Source organism: Protopterus annectens, chromosome 4.part0 (genome assembly GCF_019279795.1).
Source record: "Protopterus annectens isolate FY-2018-M chromosome 4.part0, PAN1.0, whole genome shotgun sequence".
In the NCBI taxonomy this organism is placed as follows: Eukaryota; Metazoa; Chordata; order Ceratodontiformes; family Protopteridae; genus Protopterus; species Protopterus annectens.
The window spans coordinates 1,743,744,838-1,743,765,916 of record NC_056733.1 but is presented as its reverse complement, the minus strand read 5'-3'; the positions used below and the strand labels follow the sequence as shown (position 1 = coordinate 1,743,765,916).

General features: G+C 38.7%; 1 protein-coding gene across 2 annotated transcripts in view; it reads left to right on the top strand.

Annotated features, from left to right (window-relative positions):
- The window catches only part of MGAT4B (alpha-1,3-mannosyl-glycoprotein 4-beta-N-acetylglucosaminyltransferase B), a 1,742,611-nt gene extending 1,721,757 nt beyond the window's left edge, over positions 1–20,854 (top strand). For both annotated transcript variants that reach the window (XM_044069458.1, XM_044069462.1), the window contains exon 15: positions 18,622–20,854. In XM_044069458.1, the coding sequence (XP_043925393.1) occupies positions 18,622–18,645 (24 nt within the window). In that variant the 3' untranslated portion in view covers positions 18,646–20,854. The remainder of the gene's footprint in view (positions 1–18,621) is intronic.
- Positions 20,855–21,079: the final 225 nt, after the last annotated feature.

Below are 21,079 nucleotides of genomic sequence, written 5' to 3'. Positions count from 1 at the left end.
CCAGATCCACAAGAAGCTTGAAAGTTTCTAGAAGTTTCCTGAGGACATGAAGTTTCTCTACAAAAACACTCTAGCAGAGCCTTCTATTTTTTTTTCTATCTTCACTGATAAACCTACAAAGCTTTTACCAGCAGCTCATGTGTTTCTATTAGATAGGGATACTAGGGCTGTGAAACTTAAAGAAGTTCACACCTCTGCCATCTTGGGCTTTAAAACCTTAAATTACAAAACTCAAATGACAAAATGTTTCCTCCAGTATACAGGAGTTGGACTGAGGTTTCTAACACTAGCCAACAAGTGCTCAGATAAGTTGCACAAGTGGCAAGGCATTCCATTAAATGCAATTATGAAGTTGCAGAGGTTTCTTCCAGGGCTGCAGCCATTGGATCTGTTACTAGATTTGCTGGCTTCACTTACAGTCCATCCTGATGATGTTAAGGCCAAGCTTTTGGATTCCCTCTTTACAGAACCTCTTATTTGGCCCTTCCTCAGCAGTTTTTCAAGTTTTTTCAATTTTATGGTAAAATGATGCAGGACTTCAAGACAGATTTTTCTCATATCAAGTAAATGTGTATCAAAAAAAAGTACCCTTCTAAGCCCACTTTGTCTGTAGGGAACAGAAACCCAGGGAACAACTCGGGAAAAGATTTCATGAGAAACCTATCAGATATTCTAAATCTGAAAAAGCCCCTTTTCCAGACAAATCTGCATCTGCCTAACTATCGGCTGTACCCTTTCTCCTTCCCTCCTCAGTCCAAGAATTCCCTTGGCAAAAAGACTAACTTTGTTACTTCCAGCCTGGGAACTTATTACTGCATAAAGTTGGATATTATCCGTCAACGGACATGATTCCAAGATGTCTTGGATGGAACTTCCATCCTTGAGGGAAATCCCCCCACCTCCTTCCAGTCAGGTTCCCCTTCCTTCCACCTCTCTTCAAGGATCTCCTTGCCCGACCAGCACCTAGGAAAAAAGCTTTTTTCTGGAAGTACCATCTTTCATGATCTTCTGCCTGCAAACTCTACTTTCTTTTATCATTCCTCAAGTGTTTCTAGTCTTGCTAGACTTGAATGCATACCTGGCTATCCCTATTTACCACCTGCAGGAAAGTCCTCAGATTTTCTGCTTTTTCATCGCACTTTCAGTTCTCCACTTTACCCTTTGGTTTATTTACCACTCACAGGGTTTTCACAAAGTGTCTTACCTTAACCATTGTCTTTTGCAGAACCTGGATAATACAGATTTCCCCTACTTGGATGACCTTCTTATCTAGGCCTTCTCCCAGGGCACCCTATGGCTGTATCTCTTTTTCACAATCTCACTTCTGGAAAGACTGGGGATCACCTTCAGTTACCAATAATCTTCTCTAAGCCCCCCCAGGGCATGGTATTCTTGGGTTGCAGACTGAATACCTGTCTGATGACCGCCTTTCTTCTCTCGGTAGAAATTTCTCCCCCAATTTCTTCTAGTCTTTACTTCCTCTTTTATCTACTTCAACAAGAGAAATTCTAAGAACACCTGGCTACATGGCAGCAACCATACCCATGGTGCCATTTGCTATGCTACAAAAGAGAAAAATCCAGTGGTACCTTAACTTTATTTGGTCTCAACACTGTCGCCCACTGGATCTCCAAATTACCCTCTTTCCCTTTCTAAAGAAAAGAGTTACAGTGGTGGATTTCCCAAATCCCAAATCAATCTAGACCTTCCCTTCCAGTCACGCACTACCAACCGGGATCTGCATACAAATCCATAAGATCAAGCTCAGGGAGCATGGACAGGCTCCTCGACATTTCAGGGCCAGTGGTCCCCCAAACAGATAAGGGAACACATGGATGTTAAAGAAATGAAGTCCCTTATTCCACTCCTTTAGGTGTTTCCTCACTTATGGAACCCAGGGCCTCTCAGGATTCTCACAGACAACACTATATTCATGTGGTATATCAACATGCAGAGGGGGGGGTCCAAGTCCTAAAAGCTGTGCAGGCTAGATTTTCTGGCATGGGATCAAGCTATAAAAGCAAGCCTTTCCTTGTAGACCATTTATATTCCATCTTAAAGCAATGTTCTTGCAGATTTTCTAAAAGGTCCATGCTAGACTCTACGAATGGATGAAGGAGGATGCTCTGTTTCATCATCCAAACTTGCAGGCACTTAGCTTGATGCTGTGGATGATAATATTCATTTCTTTTAGTCTCAAGTTTTCTGATGAAATGCTTCAGGTGCTCTAGGAGGCGAGAAAATCTACCACTAGAAATTCTTACATGTCCAAATGGAAAAGATTTTGTATCAGATGTCTTAAGAATGAGAACCCCTCCAAGTGAGGGTCCTGACAGTTTTGTCCTATTTATCTGAGCTGCTCAAAACTGGGCTAGCCTATTTCTCCATCAAGGCTTGCTGTCCTCTGTTTCTATCTGCATGCCACTAAATCCTTCCCCCCTTTATATCCATGATTAAAGTCAATTTCTAAAGGATGTCCTTTACTTGAATTCACATAGGAAGGCTATTTCACCTCCAACCTCCTCATGGAACTTAACTTTGTTTTGGAAAAACTTACCTTGCCACATTTTGAATTGGGCGCCTCTGTCTTCAAAAAGTTTTATAATTCCCTCTACTATCACTAGAGAACAGGTCCTTAATGCTGTCTCGAGGACGAAGAATATTGCATCAATGGACCCAGACAGTATCCCAGGATGCCTTCTAAATAGCATGAAACATGACCTATCAGGGCCTCTGGAATTACTATTTAACTGTAGCCTCCAAACAGACTTCATGAATGGAGAAAGGCAACATTCATCCCTCCGCACAAAGGTGAGCCATCTACAGACCCTGAAAACTACTGACCCATAAGTCTCACTAGTCTTGTATGTAAAGCCATGGAAAGAATTATCATGGAGATGATCAATAGAAATATAGTAAACGTCAAGACACTGGACCCAACGCAGTTTGGTTTTGTCAAGGGCAGATCATGCCTACTCAACCTAGTGGACTTGTTTGAGGAGGTCATGAAAGCAATGGATGAGGGCAAAATCATTCACACTGCCTACCTTGACCTGGCCAAGGCATTTGACACAATACCCCACACGGGTATTGTTGACAAATACAAGAGGTTAAGTACAAACCCATATGTCACCCGGTGGATAGCCAACTGGCTCACAGACAGGACCGAGGAAGTTAGAATTGGGGAGTCCACCTCTACAAAAAGGCCAGTCACAAGTGGAGTCCTGCAGAGATCAGTCCTTGGACCGCTCCTTTTTGGCATTTACTTCTCAGAAGTCAAGGCCAATGTCAGTTCAGTCTCTGGCTGACTAAATTTGCATATGATTGCAAATTAGGAGATGTCATTGAATCTCACACTGACACAAATGTTCTCCAGGAGAGGCTGACACAGACAAACAACTGGTGTCAAAGTTGTGCACTAAAACTGAATGCCAAGAAATGCATAATAGTATCCTTTGGAAAGTCATTCATCCCTGGTAACTCTCATATTGACAACACACCCCTTAGAGCTGACACAGTAGTGAGGGACTTAGGGACAATCATAGATAGTAATCTAGCCTTTGATCATCATGTGTCTACAGTGGTAAGGAAATCATTCTGTGTTGCACAACTTATTCATCATTCATCAGACCTATCATTGAGCACAATGCCCCCTTTGGTATGTACCTAACCAGGCATATCCAACAACTGGAATGTCCACAGAGGTTCCTCATTAAAAGAATACAGGGTGTAAGTAATATGTCCTATGCAGACCGCCTAACATCCCTATCACTATATTCTGTCTCCTACAGGCTTTTAAGGGGATATCTATGCCTGGCATACAGGGCATTGTCAGATCTCACTCTGATGGACGTCCTGCATATCCACAAAATACAGTGCCAGAATTACCTGTTCTAAAGACTTAATCCTTGTCTGTGATATAAATAGGACCTGCTGGAGAGAGAGAGAGGTATGTATCCCAGAGATTACCCTGTCTATGAAACAGGCTCCCCATCCATGTGAAGAAGAGTTCCTCCCCAATTCAATTCAATTGGATGGAAAACCTGAAATTCATACCTGGTTTGGCACCTATGTCTCTGATGCAAACAGGTGACCTATAAATGGTTCATCTCCCAGGCCCATGCTTACACTTATCAAGGGTATCAGAACTTGTCAGAGATTTGGGATGCATGGCTAGGCTTAAAAAGGCCCTTCTGGGCATTAGCCTAGTAAACACCTATGAACCTATACTTGGAAAACTGTTTTACTGGTTGCCCTTACTTCTGGGAGGGTTTCTGTGCTTAAAGCCCTTCTGGTCCACCCTCCTGTCCTTATCTTCCATAAGAATAGTGTTTCATTAAAGGCTAACCCTTCTTTCATGCCCAAGGTGGTAAATAAATAGTCTGTCAGTCAGGTTATGTATTTATCTACTGCCTTTCCATATCCACAGAACAGGAGTGAGAGACTTCTCCACTCCTTGGATGTGCACAGACCATCTAGATTGTACTTTGATACAACTAAAGACATTAGGAAACTGTACCAGCTCTTTGTTTCTTTCTAGGAAGAAAAGCTGGATATCCCTGACTCTAAACACACCATCTCCAATTGGATCTCAAAATCCATTTCCTTTCATTATTCACTTCATAGCAAGTCTCTGTCTTCACCTATGAAAGCCTACTCCACCAGAGCATTATCCTCCTCAGGTACCTTATTCAAAGGCATCAGCTCCAGAACACTCTAGCAAGCAACCTCTTGGTCTTCTGTACATACACTTCCCAAGACACTACAGTGTGGATGCTTTTTCTAGATTAAGGACTTCCTTTGCCAGATCCATCCTTCAGGGATTGGTAGACAGCTTCCCTGTCTCCAGTCCATCTATCCTGTCCAACTTTTAAGCTTTGAGAATCACCCATTAGCAATGGGATACTACACCAGTGATCCAAGGAAGGACACAGTACAGTTGTTTAAGAACTTTACTGATCACAGTTGCACTATTGCATCCCTCCTTCCCCACTGCTGTTTTTGTGACATCTATGCACCTTGTACACTGAGGAAGGAGCAGGTCCCCTAACCTTCTCTTAGTTTATCTGTTTTTTTTAATGCTGTATATACTTCAGCTTTTCCGGGATCTCCTGTCATTAGCTAGTCTAATGAATTATACTGCTGTGTACACACATGTTCCTCTACACCCACGGGTTGAGGTCATATCCTGGACATATGAGCATACAGAAGGTTTTGGATTTGGAACGTCAGATAGATATCCGGTTACCTCTGCGAGATAACTCATCAGTACTGGAAAACTGCAACAGTGAACAGTAGGACATCTACTGTTCAGGTATGTTCTTACACAACGTGCTTTCATCATGCCTTGTGGGGAGTACAGTATCTAAGAACTGAAATATTAGATGACAAATGCATGTGGGTGCATCATTTTATTTAAAAAAATGTATTCCTTTTCTGCATGATCAGTGTGGGTTCTTAACTCCCTCATTTACTGCACTTGATATTAGACAGCTTTGTTGGCTGAAGTTAGAAGAAATATAAATATTTAAATCAGTTCAGTATGATTTTTCATGGCACCTGTATGATAAGAGACATGAAATATTACTGATAAGTGAGCAGCATCGACAGATTTGTGCTTATATTTCTGTCACAAAAAAACGAACTCGGCAACGTACCAAACAAAGATTTAATAAAAACAGAAACAGCAAAGCTTTCAGTTTCATTCAAAACCCTTCCTCAGTGCATATTAAAAGGCATTCATCACACCTTCTTTATTATAGCACATCCAATGATAATTCATATCCAATTAAATAATTTACATACAATCATGTCCAAAAACATCACTTTAGACAACATTGTTTGCTTTTAAAAACTGGTTTCAGAGTTACTGTTTGATTGATACCTGGGGGGTGGTCAGCTTGCAATTGTAGAATCCATTCATATTCTTTAAGTTCAAGTTTATTATTTAAATTGTCCCCTCTCATAGCCCTACTTGCTGTATCTAGAACCCTAAGAGTAAAAATATGCATTGGGTCATTCTCATTAATGTGTTTAGCTAACGCATTTGTTGGGGCATTTCATCACACAGCATTCATTATTTAAATTATAGCCCATACTGCACTTCCAGTCCTACTAATTTTTACTACCTCCCCACAAACCACTGTATGCTCTATGCCTCCTACATCTAGCACCCAAACCCTTCCACTACCTCTAAACAAAGACAGTTACTCTAGCATCTCACCCTCTTTACTTGTATCCTCTACCATTACTTTAGCCAAAATAAAACTACTTCCTCCCAAGACCAAACTTAAGATATATCTTGTACACCTCCATAAACCTCTATCACATACCCACCAAACACACATGATAATTCACCTTCTCCACTCATTAACACAATGCAGAGATATCCATCCAAATCCAGGTCCAAACTGCTCTCTAAAACCCACCATAAATCCAAAAAACCAGCAGCTACACCTAATAACAATACACACGTGTAGCATTTGTAATAAAATCACTGAATTTATGATTCAGTTACTGCAACAATGCTTGGGTTGTAAGTAGCTAGCCGTGCATCATGGCTAAAACCGCATATTGCTGACACTGAGATTCTCCCACAAGGATATAACATTATTCGCTCTGATAGACTCCATAAAAAGGTTGGCAGTATAGCACTAATTTATCAAAACTCCCTATATATTACAACCTACCCCAAACCACATTTGGAAACATTGAACTTTTACTAGCATCCCTTCATATCAATAATAACAAAAATCTATGTATTGCAGTAGTCTCCATTCCCCCAGGCCACAATAACCCCATATTATAGAATCTTCTATCCTGGATACACCAGAATGTCATAAATGAAACCATAATCCTAGGAGACACCAACATTAATTGGCTAAACCTAATTTCCCCTCTCCAGCCAATAGTATAAACCTGCATAGCTTCACACAACTTATCACTACTCCTACTCATGGCCTATCTACAGTATCTGAGTCAACCCTAGATTGGATACTAGTATCCCATCCTCACAATTACCCAAACTCAGGCACCCTACTTAACACCCTAAGTGACCACCTCCCAATATATGTCTACAGGACTCGCCCACAAATGATTAAAACACTATCCTATAGAGCATCCAGGAATCTCTCCCATTTTGACCAAAATAAATTCATAAGCATTTTAAAAGCCCAAAACTGGTGCCCACTACAAACACTCCCCTTAGATGAGGCTGTTAACTATTTCAATAAACTCTTTCTGGATACTCTCAACAGCCTAGCTCCAGTACGTTCCAAGCATACAAAAATTAACCATGCCCCTTGGTTAACAAAGCAGACCAAACAAAATCTGTTCCTTAGAGACAAAGCGTGGAAACTATGGCAGAAAAATGAAACCAAACATAATGAAATTAACTACAAACAATTCCATAATAAAGCTAAAAAGTTAGTGATACAAGATAAAATAACTACTTCTCTAAGCTAACTACCTCATACAACAATCAAAAAAAATTCTGTAGGTTTGTTTTCACCCTATTAAATCCCAGCATGGCACAAAATCCATCCCCAGCACCTGATAAGACCCCACAGGAAATTTCTCATGACTTCTGTACCCATTTCATTTCCACCATCCAAAAACTACTCAAAGACTCTCCACCTGACTCAAACACCCTATATACCACTAATTCCTTACTTGGTTATAACAGAATTTTTCCTGTAGACAAAGCAGCAAGTACTCCCTCAGCTTATTCGTTCACTGTTCAGCCGGTAGCCACCTCCCAGATATTCAGGCTCCTAAACAAACGCAGACTGTGCTCACTTTCTGCCGATAATCTTCCCCCAGAATATCTACAACTAGCAGCAAGCACAATTGCGCACCTCATTAGCATTCTTATAAGTCACTCTATCTCAGAATCTCATGTCCCTCAGTTATGGAAAAGTCTATTATTACTCCATTACACAAAGGTGGAAACTCTCACGATCTCTCTAACTGTCGCCCTATCTCAATACTTTCTCCACTATCAAAATCTTAGAAAAATATGTTCACACACTACTTAAACACCTCTCTGATGATACTCTTCTGTCTCCCACCCAACTTGGCTTCCGTCCAGGGCACAGCACTATCACTGCCATACTCTCATTCTCTGATACTGTTAACAAGGCCATAGATGCTGGTCACCCTACTTCAGTAATTCTACTAGATCTCTCCAAAGCCTTCGATACAGTTTCACATACCAAGCTATTAATCCAACTATCAAAATTAGGATGCTCCCTTACAACTCTTAACTGGTTTACCTCCTACCTAAACAACAGGGAGCAATCACTAAGCATAATGTTCAATCCGATTACCAACCAAACAACATAGAGTTCCACAAGGATCCATTTTAGGGCCAGTACTCTTTAATATCTTCATCAATGACCTCCACATAGCCCCCCAAATACAAAATATTATCCAGTATGCAGATGACTCTACGCTATCCACCTCCAACAATTTCTCAGACCTTCTTACAGTTACTCAAAAGGCTTTTACTTCAGTCGAATCCTGGCTAAATAATGCTCAACTCCTATTAAACCCCCAAAAAACTAAACTTTTACTTTTCTACACAAAATCACCAGATACTGACTTCAAAATCTGTTCTAAGGATGGTACAGAAATTGAAATAGTGAAAACAGCTAAATTGCTAGGCATAACAATAGATGATAAACTCACTTTTGAACCTCTTATACTGAATGCAGTAAAGAAAATACACTTCAAACTAGCTAAACTTTACTGCCACAAACTTTATCTTGAAAACCACACCAAAACAAAACTTGCCGGTACCTTACTCATCCCCTCCTTTCTATGTGGTAGTGGCATTTTTACAAACCTTAACTCAACCCTTAGTAATAAACTACATTCCTGCTGTTATAAAATAACCAAATATGCCTCCGGAAAACCCTACCGTTCACATCATTGCTGGGCTATTGCAGAAATAAATTGGCTGGAGTTTCCCCACCATCTCTTCTATACCCAATTAACCTTAGCTCATAAATTAATGTTTAGACCCAATGACTTCCCTGCACTAAGCTCCATCCTACAAACATATACTCCTACATGAACACTAAGATCCTCAAGAAAACAGCTACTAACCATAACAAAACCAAACAAAAGATCTGGACAAAGTCTCAACTCCCATAGCATTGCCAAGATTTGGAATACCTTACTCCCCCCCCCCCCCAAATAACTCAAACTAACTGCATAAAAACCTTTAAGTCAACACTAAAATCCTACTACCTGAAGAACCCCTCCTACCCCTGCTAAACAAACCGACCACCTTAAACAGTCCATAAAAACTCTATTATGCAATGAGTAATCAACCAGTTCAATAACTCTATTTTTTTTTTTTTTTTTTCTGTTACCTAACAATGCAATTTTTTTTTCTGTTAGCTCTCACTACAGATGGTACTGTTTCACATCTATACTGTCTAAATATGTAACTTATAAACCTGTACTTACTGAATGAGAACTCTGATCCAAAATGTTGTATATATGTTCTTCTTTTATACATGCAATATTTTGATCTTGCTCGTGTTAGATTCATTTGTTAGATTCATTTTACTTGTAATACATGTGGAGTTTTTCTCCCCGAGCCTCCACTGAAAATGGGTTTTTGACCCAGTGGACTTTCCCGGTCAATAAATAAATAAATTAATCTCTGACCTATGCTCTGTTATTCTGTCTTTTAAACGTCTCATTGATTTGCCCACATAGAAACTGTGACATGTCTTGCAAGTTGCAAGGACACAACATTAGTAGAGTTACATGAAGCAGAACACTTAAATGGATAAATTCTCTTTGTATTAGGATGTAAAAAATCTTGGTCCTTATTAATACAAGCACAACAACAACAGTTATGATATGGATAAGTGCAAGGCCTATTAAATTGTTTGGATGTCAAACTAAGTTTAATATCTTTATAACATAACATTTGTTTTAAACTCAATTATGATAAGCAAACCTAGGTTTACTACCTACAATTTTCTGCAGAGCAGGTATAGTTCTCAGTATACCCCAATTGTCTGTTATAATTCTCTTTACACCATCACTGCACTTACTATAAGTAATGGGGTAGCGCAATATGTTATCCCTACTAATCATACTGATTGGTTCACTTATTACTGTCTCGTTACTAAAATATGGCTTGGCATGAGCATCTGTCATTGTTATAACGTCTTTGCTCATATTCCCTAATAATTTTTCATCATAACCTCTATCCCTGAACTCACTAATCGTCTCATTCATCTGCTTAATACATTTATCCATGTCCGTATTCAACCTATTACCTAAAGACTGTCCTTTAACAATCCCTTTAAAAATATGTGGTGCATGCATGCTTTTATAGTGTAAATATTTATTTCTGTATACAGCTTTTTTATATACAAATGTACGTATCTCATGTCCATCAAAAAATAATTCTACATCTAAAAATTCAATATTAGTAGGTGAGGTGGACATGGAAAATTTAAAAAAAATCAGTACTATTGTTTAAAAATTCAACATAATCAACCAATTCATCATGTCTCCCTCCTAAATAAAAGACATCTACGAAACATTTAAAAAAAGTTACATTATGTGAATAAGAATCTGGACCATTATAAACCAATTAATTTTCCCATTTATCAAGTACCAAATTTGCATAGGTGTTGGCAATTGTCTCCCCATCTCCACACCTGAAGTCTGATGATAGAATTTAGCAAAATTAAAAATATTTTTCACCAAAACTAATTCAAGCAACTCATAAATAGTTTCCGCTTGCCTACTAGATAATTGGTCATGATTACAAAGTAATTCTGTAATTGATCTGACCCCATAATCATTCGGGATCATTGTAAAAGGAGATTTAATATCCAATACAACTAATAGAAAGGAATTTTCTCCCATTGTTAAACCATTGTCTCAACTGTCTTAAAAAGTCACCTGTATCTTTAATAATACCTCTAAGATATTTACTCAGAAAATTCTGTAGGTACAATGAAATAAACTAGCAGGGGCTGGTCCACCGAACCTATCGGTCTCCTGGGGGTTTTCCACAGATTTATGAATTTTTGGTAACCCATGTAAAATGGGTATTACTTGACAGGAAACAATAAAGTAATTAAATATATCACTGGCATTCATTACTTGCAAATCAAAAATTAGTATATTAATGTTACTTATTCTATTCACATTTGATATAAAGCTCTCTAAATGCATCTTGGTCAGACAAAATGACATACATTGCTTCCAGGTAGTCATTTTTATTCATTAAAACAATTGCCCCTCCCTTATCAGCTTCTTTAGTTATAATATCATTGTTCTGTAATTCCCACAATGCCATTTGTTCTGCACAAGATGAGTTATAGAACTTCCTAAATTCATTTTATTTATTTATTTTTTATTTGACAATTGTTAACCGGGTTGGTCCAGCTGGGCCAGGAGCCCGTTTTCAGTGGAGACCCGAGGAGAAAAGCTCCAGTTACAAAGCAATTTAGGATAACATAGGTAAAAAAAATAGAAAGTACCATAACCAAGCATAACTCCAAAAGATATTAATGCAAATATGAATCAAACATATTAAGATTACTGTAAGAGGATTGTCTCAAAAAAAGACCCTTTTTTATTATTATTATAATTTCTATGCAAATGTGGCCCACAGATGTCATGAAATGCACTGAGCCACAGGATGGCTAAAGGGTGCGAAAGTGCTTGTTCATTTGCAAGACACAATTTCTAGAGAAACAGTATCTTTAAACATTAATTTTAAATTCACATTCCATGTGAACAATTTTAAGTCAGTTACATTTTCAGTGCTCGCAGCTACAAATTTAAGTCCTTTGTTCAATAAGGACAAATCTGTCAAAGTCATTGTTATACTAGGCAAATTAATAACAGATTATTGTACATGCTGATGCACTTTGCTCCATGTTTGCAGAGTGCTGCATACTCTTCCCCCTCCTCGTCTGTTGTGAATGACCTCTCAATGGCTCCCGTCTTATTTTGTTGATCTCCTCCAGTAACTTTAGATGGAAGGTAATGGACCATGTTGAAAATTCGCTGTAGTATTGTTGGAATCAATTGGGGCCAGTAACTGGGCAAAAGAAACATCATGGGAAGTGTGGGGCTCATTGCTATTAATCTTATTGGTGGAGACAGTAACGTTATCAGCTAAAGGATGAAGTTGTATCTGATTTACAGACGCTCACATCGTCCAAGGTGTGCATTGAACCATTTCTAGTAACATTCATAATCCTATTTATTTCTTTATTTTTCTTATTACTTTGCCCACATAAATTCCCCGTCAGCCATAAAAAAATATGGCCATTAGAGAAATCTTTGTCAAGTCTAAGGTGTTTGGTATTCTCCAATCACTTATCAAGTTTATGCAGTCTTTCTAACATTCTGTTATATTCAGAGACACGAGTAGAAAAACTTGGTAGAAGGGAAATATCGTTCTCCAGTTTATTCATTTTCTCTCGTAGTTCAGTTTCTATTTTTTGAAAATAATCATTCATCAAAGACCTATCCACACCCACACACACTCATACTTACTTATGCTAACTTCTTGACTGGTGTACCTTGGAGTAAGGGGAATACTCCAAGATACTACAGTCTTTGAAGTATCTCACCCTGTGCCTTTGTGGGATTTTAGATATTGTGGTCTTCATACATTATGGTTCCTAGACATGCTGTTAGATAAATTGATGGTGAACCATGGTATTCATGTCCTTTTAGTATAGCTGGAATAGGCTTCATGTCCAGTTACTGTGTGTAGCTTAGCAGATACTGACTGTTCATACAGTGTTCCCTGGCTTTCTGTTGCTGTTGACAACAGTCGTACTTTATACCTGCCTACTAATTTCCATGCTGATGGTGCAGATATAGTACAGCTGTCACCTGGGTGACACTTTGGTTGGGGGGAATTGGGGTCACCACCTGTGAAGACATAACTGATGTTGAACATCCTGGTGACAGATACATGTGTGACTTAACATTTCTGCATAATTAATATGTTTGTATAATATTAAGAGTAGTAGCCTTATTGTTATTGAAGCTATTCACTTAACTTGCAGCACATATTCATAACTCTGAATGAAAGAATCACAGTATCCCAATTACTGTCCATTCCATTTGAGGATGTCACATTGCTTAGTTATGTGTTGTGATGAATGACTTTCTGACATGCATGCAGCTCAAGAACTTTCCTGAAAAGACATGTTTAGGTCCATTTTAATCCAGTTGGTCATATCTTAAAATTTTAAGATACAAAGTTCATGCATACAGACCTTCAACAAGGTAAATATGATGTAAAAAAATCTATTGTTTGCCCACCCAAAGTATCAAAACAGTGATGCTTTTGCCGCTCAAGCAATGATTATTGTATTACTTCAAAGTGTAAGTGCATTAGAAGTCCCTGCCTGTGAAGTAGCTGGTCTAAATGTGTGGAAGGCATTATAACCTTGCACTGCTGGTGTGCTGTCCATGGCTTTAAACCATGTTTCACTGACCTCACAGACATCCACATTCCCTAGGGGCAAGAGAGCTTCTAGGGAGTAGAGTTTTTTTTTGTTTAGACTTCCAGCATTGAGCAGTAATACCTTTAGATTTTCTTGGTTTTGACTTGTTTTGTTGGAAGTACTTTCAGTTTAGCATTGCCTAAAAAAGGCACTCTGGGGGAAGACAATGTTGTAGCAAATATTGGAAAGCCTAGGGGAGAGAGGTGCAGACCATCCCTGGCAAAGCAGCGTGGTCTGTTGACCAGCTCTTTCCATGCTGACAAATACTGCAGCCCATTAGAATGACACCAGAATCTAAGCCAGTTATTAAAGTCAGCGTTTGTTCATATTGTGGCATCATCCTTGGAGAAGGTAAAATGCTGCTCAGTGCTAGGCTCATACCAGTCTGGCACACATTCTGAGAGCTCCATATGATGTCTCTCTTTATATAGTCTAGGGAGGTAAGTCTCCAGATCATTTACTCCCTTGTGGAGTCATATTGGTACTTGTGGTCCAGTGACCTAAGTGCGTGCATAATGTGGTGGATTTTAGCCCCTGATAAGCAACTGGCTGTGACTTTCTCCTTGCGTAGCCTGGTGAGAGGGACATCAGTTTGTCTCACAATGTAGTCTTCAATAATTAGAATGTTGGATTGTGTGGTGACTTGACTTAAGGGCTTAGTGGTAGTGGCTCCATGAAATGTAGCTCTATGTGTTGATGTGGATGTTGTTTTGAAAGAGTGTATTTGGGGCTGCTTGAGGGTATTTGTTATGTGTAGTTCATCTAGGAGGTGTTTGTGGTTTAGGAAGGTTACAATGTATGTGCCTCAGCATATGTGGGTCGATATGTCAGCTTTGAATTGTGTGTGATGGGTGCAGCGTGTGTACTACTGACAACCTTATTGACATTAGGAGTACTTTTCTGTGAGAGCTTTGCTTTCATTGACATTGTGTAAATACATCTTTCACATACCATATCAGTTTGTCTGAGAATTAAGTGGTTGCTCAGTAAACATGAGGCAATTTCTACATTGCCTCCAGATGCTCATATCCACCAAGCTGGTAACAGAGAGAGTGGGAATGTTCATATCTATGGCAATAGACCCTTTTTTATTGATTAGATAGTTGGAGTGATAATATCAGTCAATCTAATTAGTTTACCCAATTTCAAGTCATCTGCATACAGAGTGTGGAACACCTCAGTTGAAAAAAGATAGGCCTGAAAAATGCAATGTAAAGAAGTATGGACATAGGACGGAGCCCTTTGGGGCACCATGACTGTAACCAAGAATTTGTTGTGTACAATTGCTGTATTATATTTGATGTGTCCTATTTGTAAGTCATTAAGCTATCCATCTTACCAAGAGTACATCAGTACCTAATTCTAATTTATTGATCAGTGTTTTCTATATGACCCTGTCAAATGTTGGTTGCCAACTGGCTCACTGACAGAACCCACACTGTAAAAGTTGCGGACTCCAAATCTGACCTCAAAGCAGTAACAAGTGGAGTACCACAGGGTTCCGTCCTGGGACCTCTCCTGTTTGGTATCTACGTCTCTGAAGTACAGGCTAACACAGAAGGCCTCTGGCTAATGAAGTTCACAAATGACTACAAACTAGGAGCCATAGTCAAGTCCCCAAATGATGTGGACATCCTACAGAAGGGCCTCGCTGAGACAGATGCCTGGTGTCAGAGCCATGGCCTCAAGCTCAATGCCAAAAAGTGCAGTGTCATCCCCTTTGGAAAAACTGTGTACCCATGAACTACCACATAGGCAGCAATCTACTTAACCCTGAATGTGTGATAAGAGACCTTGGGACCCAGGTGGGACAGTAGTCTCTCCTTTGATAGTCACATCGCCACAGTAGTCAGGAAGTCCTTCTACATGGCACACCTCATCATAAAAGGGTTGTCATCCAGGAAAAAAGAGGTCATTGTTCCCCTCTACTCGACACTCATTAGACCCATTATAGAGTACAATGCCCCTTTTGGAATGTACCTCACAAGATATCTGCAGCAGTTGTAAAGGCCACAGAAGTACCAAACAAAGAGGATTACTGGCCTTAAACAAATGCCCTACACTGACCACCTCAAAAAACTCCAGCTTTACTCCGTAGCATATCGCCTGCTCCAAGGTGATCTCTGCCTAACATATAAAGCTATGTCAAACCCAGAGCTGTTGGACATGCTACACCTAAAGAAATCCCAATCCCTCCGATTTACATGGTGTAGGGACCTAAACCTTGTCACCACAATAAACAGGACATGCTGGAGGGATACATTCCTGTCCCAGAGACTTCCCTTACTCTGGAACAGGCTACCATCTATGTCGAGCAAAGTTCTTCATTAGCACTCTTCAAGAAAAATCTTGATGAGTGGATGGGAAATAGGAAATACACCCCGGGAATCACTTCTGTGTCTCTGCTCGACTGTGGCACAGGAAAATAACTTTCTTGGGTGGTGTAAGCCAGGGAACCTTGTTGGCTAGGCTTATGTAGGCCCTTGGGCCGATAGCCTAGTACCTACCTATGAACCTATATCTATATAAATTACATCACAGCACAATTTTTCATTCATTATATTGTTACAGAACATCATGTTACAGGTGGTATAGATGCATGCTGATATATGGTTTCAAGTCCTAACCTTTCCAGTTCTGACAATAGCTTTTCCAATATTACCTTGTCCATTATTTTTCCACAACATGAAAGTAGACTTGAGGGACTGTATGATTCTGGGTTTGTCCTACTCTCCTTTCCCTTAAAGACAGGTTTAATAAGCATGTCTCTAGTCTCAAGGAATCTCCCCATATTTATACAACCTAGTAAATATCAGATAGAATGGTACTATAAGTTTTTGCTGAAGTGTTCTCAGATCTGCTGTGTCTGTCGGCTTTTCCCAGTTAGGGGTCGCCACAGCGGAACTCCGGTCCGCTAATGATTGGCAGTAGATTTTTACGTGCCGGGTTGCCAGCCCTGATGCACAACATTCAACGAAGGTACGCCCATTCACGCATGTCTCCACACAGAAGACGCTTTAGCTGAGAATCGAACAGGACAACGTCTTACTGTGAGGCGACAACGCTACTGCAGCACCACCACTGCAGTTGAAGTGTTCTCAGATCATTATTACTAATTCTGTCTCCTCCCTTTGCTTTGTTTGGATCCAGTTTGCACTGTTCTTTTTCAGTGTAGTGTAATCTGATTCCATTATCTCCCCTTTGTGGAGCCAAACTGTTTTGCATAAGATGTTCATATATCTATAATCTGTTGGGTCTGATAATAAATTTTAGGATCTACACACAGTTCATCAATTTGTATCTCTTTACTCCTTCCACAGCTTTTGTAGCTACAAAATGGTTTCCTATTATGCTCAGTATCTTTATATCATTTTTTTTTTCAAATTTTTCTTGATCTTGTCTCACGCTATGCTTAATTTGTTTGTCCAGCTCGGTTATTTCATTTTTCAAAGTTGTAGTCCGACCTGTTTTCCATTTCTTATATTTTGTCTCACCTTAATCAGTTATCTTATTCTTATGGAGATGTATCCCCTGACGTTGTATGCCTAGATCCTGATGTTAAACATTTTTGACTTTTGCTTTCAAACAGCTTAACTTTCAAAACTTTCCATCTGCAGTTTTTCCACTGAACACATCGCTCATACAGTTTTACATAGTGACTGTTTTGCTTCCATTTAATTTGTAATTAATTTTCTGTGCATTGGTTTAGTTTCAGTTTGCCCGAATTATCTACCAACAATAATCACTGCACATCAGTGGTGGTAAAACTTGACATGAAGTAACTAATAACGTATATAGTAAAATATATATTTATATATATTATTTTTTTAAATAATAAGTATTTAAGCATAAGTAGTAGAATGTAATGACATTCCCTTGAGTAGAACTATTGCAATAAATGGCTTCATTGCCTTTGGAATTTTTATCTTCCGCATGTCTTCTCAGGATGTTTGTATTGCCTACCTTCATTTTTTTAAGAGCTTTATTTGTGAAAAGTTTACATTTCCTCATTTTGTCTAGTGCCATTATGTTTTTGTATTTGTTTTTTATATTTTCTTCTTTCTGCATTTTATTATTTTATGTTTATGGACGAAAAGATCCCACTAGGTCTAAGACTATTTTCAGAGAAGGAAAGTTTGTATTTATGTTGACTAGGTGAAATTTGACCAGGACAAGAGAGAAATTGCCTGGTTGTTAGTGGCATTGTATTGGTGCTGTGTTATTAACAAAGTGTTTTGCAAAGTATGGTAATAAGATTAGAATATGCTAAGACAGAAAGTGATCTTGCAGAGTTTCGTACTCTAATGTATTAAGTGTTGACTTTGATGTGATCATTGCTATGTCTGTTGTGTTTTACATTAGTTTAGCAAAAGCTGTCTTGATTAAATAAGTGTCTGTACTTCATTTAGATAAGTATGCTTTTTCCTTCCAGTTTCCATAAAACTAGTCTCTGGTGTAAACGTTTAAAAAGAGGAGCAGATCAGTTGTGCAGTGCCCACCGGCAGTGCAGTATTAGTTACAGCATAGGAGTTCCCGTTTCTCTGAGGTAATCTGTCCTTGTACATGGTAGTATAATGAAGCGGATTTATAGGTAAGAGCCTCCTACTGAAAAGCAAAGTCTGATTTCCACTTAGGCATGGAACTGGAGTTTGATGTAATGTTTAACATGCAGATGTCCGTACACCTATTCAGGAAAAAACAGATTGCAAGAATACTCAAAAATACTTCCATTTCTTTCCAGCTTTCCTACCAGTTATGAAGGAATAAAATGCTGCAAATTGTAAGTCTTTTGTTCCTGTCATAATTTAGAATAGCTGTCAAGTACACAGGTGCAAAAGAAAAGTGCAGTAAATGCCATATTGTCCTAGGCAACTGGTGTTTATTTTATGTATGTGTGGTTTGCCTAGTTTCTTGAAGCAGGATTCACATTTTATATATACTTCAAGGATAGCTTAAGAAGAGGCAGAAGGCCACATGACTTGGTTGGTTCTACATCAATTTGTGCTTGATTTTCTGTTAATCTTCAAATATTTATTTAAAAAGAATGAAATTTGCATGTAGCTATGAAGCCTCAAGAATAGTGATTTCTTACGTTTTTCTTTATTTTCAGATATTTATTAAAAAGGCTGAATGAAGTCTGGAGAAAGGTGTGAAGAAACCTCAAAACTGTGCTGTCCAGCTTTGGCTGACTCATTCCCCAACATTCGGTGGGGAGCTGCTATCTTCTTGACTTAAATATTCCGCAGGCGATAGTGGTGCAGATTTTAGGAAACCTGAAGAATGTAATAAACCAAATCCTGTTCTGCTGCCTTCAATCAAGACTTTTTTTCCCTGCCTTTGATACTACTGTATGGTGAAACGCTCTTCCTGTCAAGGAGGAAAGCAGAACAACGTAGATGCAGTTGTTAAAAGAATGACTAGATAGGCCCACACTGTGTGAGGAGTTCTGAACTGTAATTGTAAAAATTAGTTGTACATATAAATATATAAATATATCTATATATAAAGCTATGTACATTAAGCACAGTATACCCTTTCTAAGGTATTTTAAGTTTGCGAGTCTCAGAGCTGGATTCTATTCTGCGTTTTAGAAAGAGCACCTTAAAGCTTCTGCATTTAGTACATGACAGATGTTTGTTTCCATTTTTATTTCTATTTTTTTATGTGCAGTTTTGAGCTAGTTTGCTCTACTGTAGTCCTTTTTCTCAAGGTACTTTACAGCTTGTCATTTGGTAGTAGACATAGAAAGCATGGCTCAGTTTAAAAAGGCTGCCAGATGTCATTAGCCTAGTGATCACCTGTGAAACCTGAGTCATGCACATAAGAATTTTGATTTGGACAGTGAAACTGCAGTAGTGGTATGATTTGAAATATCAGTAATAAATATACCAATGTGCTGGCTTCATGATGCAAAGGGATAAACTCCTGCCTGTGCTCTAGATGGCCTGGCCTGAGTGCTGTATTGGTGGGAGATGGGAGTTATGGGAATAAGGTGAGCAAGCCAGGTAGAGGGATTTCGTTATGTCCTTCTTTAGGAGTACCTTTGGAAGATGTAGAGGTTCATCCCACAGATGCAGTGACATCTGAATACAACTAGATATGTGAACTGTAAGTGAAAGCTTGCACAAACACCCACAGGTGGGTTCAGCATGGCATCTGTTGCGCAATAGTTTGCATACTAACAGAGGGTGGGTTGCAGGAAAATGGCACAAATATTACCCAGATGGGATAATGACCATGACCCATTGAGCATGTGCTTTTCATCATGTACTCTGTAATGCTGAGAAATGGCAGTTTTGGAGAATAAGGCTTAATGGTCAGATGGTAAAAACATGGGGTCAAATGAATAATACTTATTGTACTTGACTTAATAGCATTACAGACTGGGAAGCTATGGATACAAGAGTGTACTTAAAAAAGCGTTAGAGTGGGAATTCTTGGAGACAGGAGTGAACTTTTCCAAACTGCTGTGCAGTTTGGAAAACAAGCTGTAAAGTATCCTTAATTTAATAAAATGCACTGTACGTATAATTCAACTTCAGACATGTTTTTCCTTTTGTATTGGCAGCTTGATTTTTATCAGCATTTAGAATTACTGTCTTTTGCCCGTACCTCTCCGTAAACAAGGGACATGATTGAAATAACTTTCTCAATTGTGAGACAGCACCAGTTAAATGAACGATAAGTAATAATGCTTGTTTGTAAGTAAAAAAAGATTATGGGCCACCAGGGTACTGTTGTAAATGATCTGTGTAAACCTGTAATGTCTGCCTTGCAAGTAGCTATGCTTTATTCTAGAGTAGGTAGCCATTTTGCAAAAACTGGCTTTACACAGTACCTGGTTTCTGATTACTGTTCCTGAGTATTCTGCACTGAATCATTTAATAAGCTTTTCATGCTTTAAAGGTCTTGCACTTTTTTGTATTCTGAACAATGTGGAGAATCAGATCTATATTCTGGATATAAATAAAAGTAGTAAGCAATGGCTTCACATGCTCAGCAGTGTGATAACTGTTAAAAAAATGTAATGGAACTGCTAAAAAAAAGATGGAAAATATAGCTGCGAATTTCCTTCACAAATTTGAATGAATGTAGTTAAAATCCCTCAGGTGTAAAGATTACTTGACCACATCTTATGGCAACAATCAGGCTTTAGCCATTTACTGTTATGTTTGTGAGTCTGCTTTACATTTTTTTGTTCATATTTTCAATTATTTTGACAAAATACACTGGAATGGGTTATTATAATAGTATGCTGCAATTTTGTATACAGTAGCAAACATTTTAAAATTGTTCTCTTGTTAAAATCCTTAATAAATTTTGGATCAGTTTATATTATTTTATATCCTTTGTCTTGTCATTATTTTGGTATTATTTGAGCTGGAGATTTAATACTCAGATTGTCATGTATGATGGGTGAATTTCCTTTTGCATGCGTTTGGTTGCTTCACCAGCATTTATCTCTGTGTAGTGAGGTCCACCTTCAGATGATGGTTGTCATCAACCCCCTCTTTCCCATTTTCTACATGTGCTTGAACCACGGTAATCTGTTCTCTGACTTCCTCTGC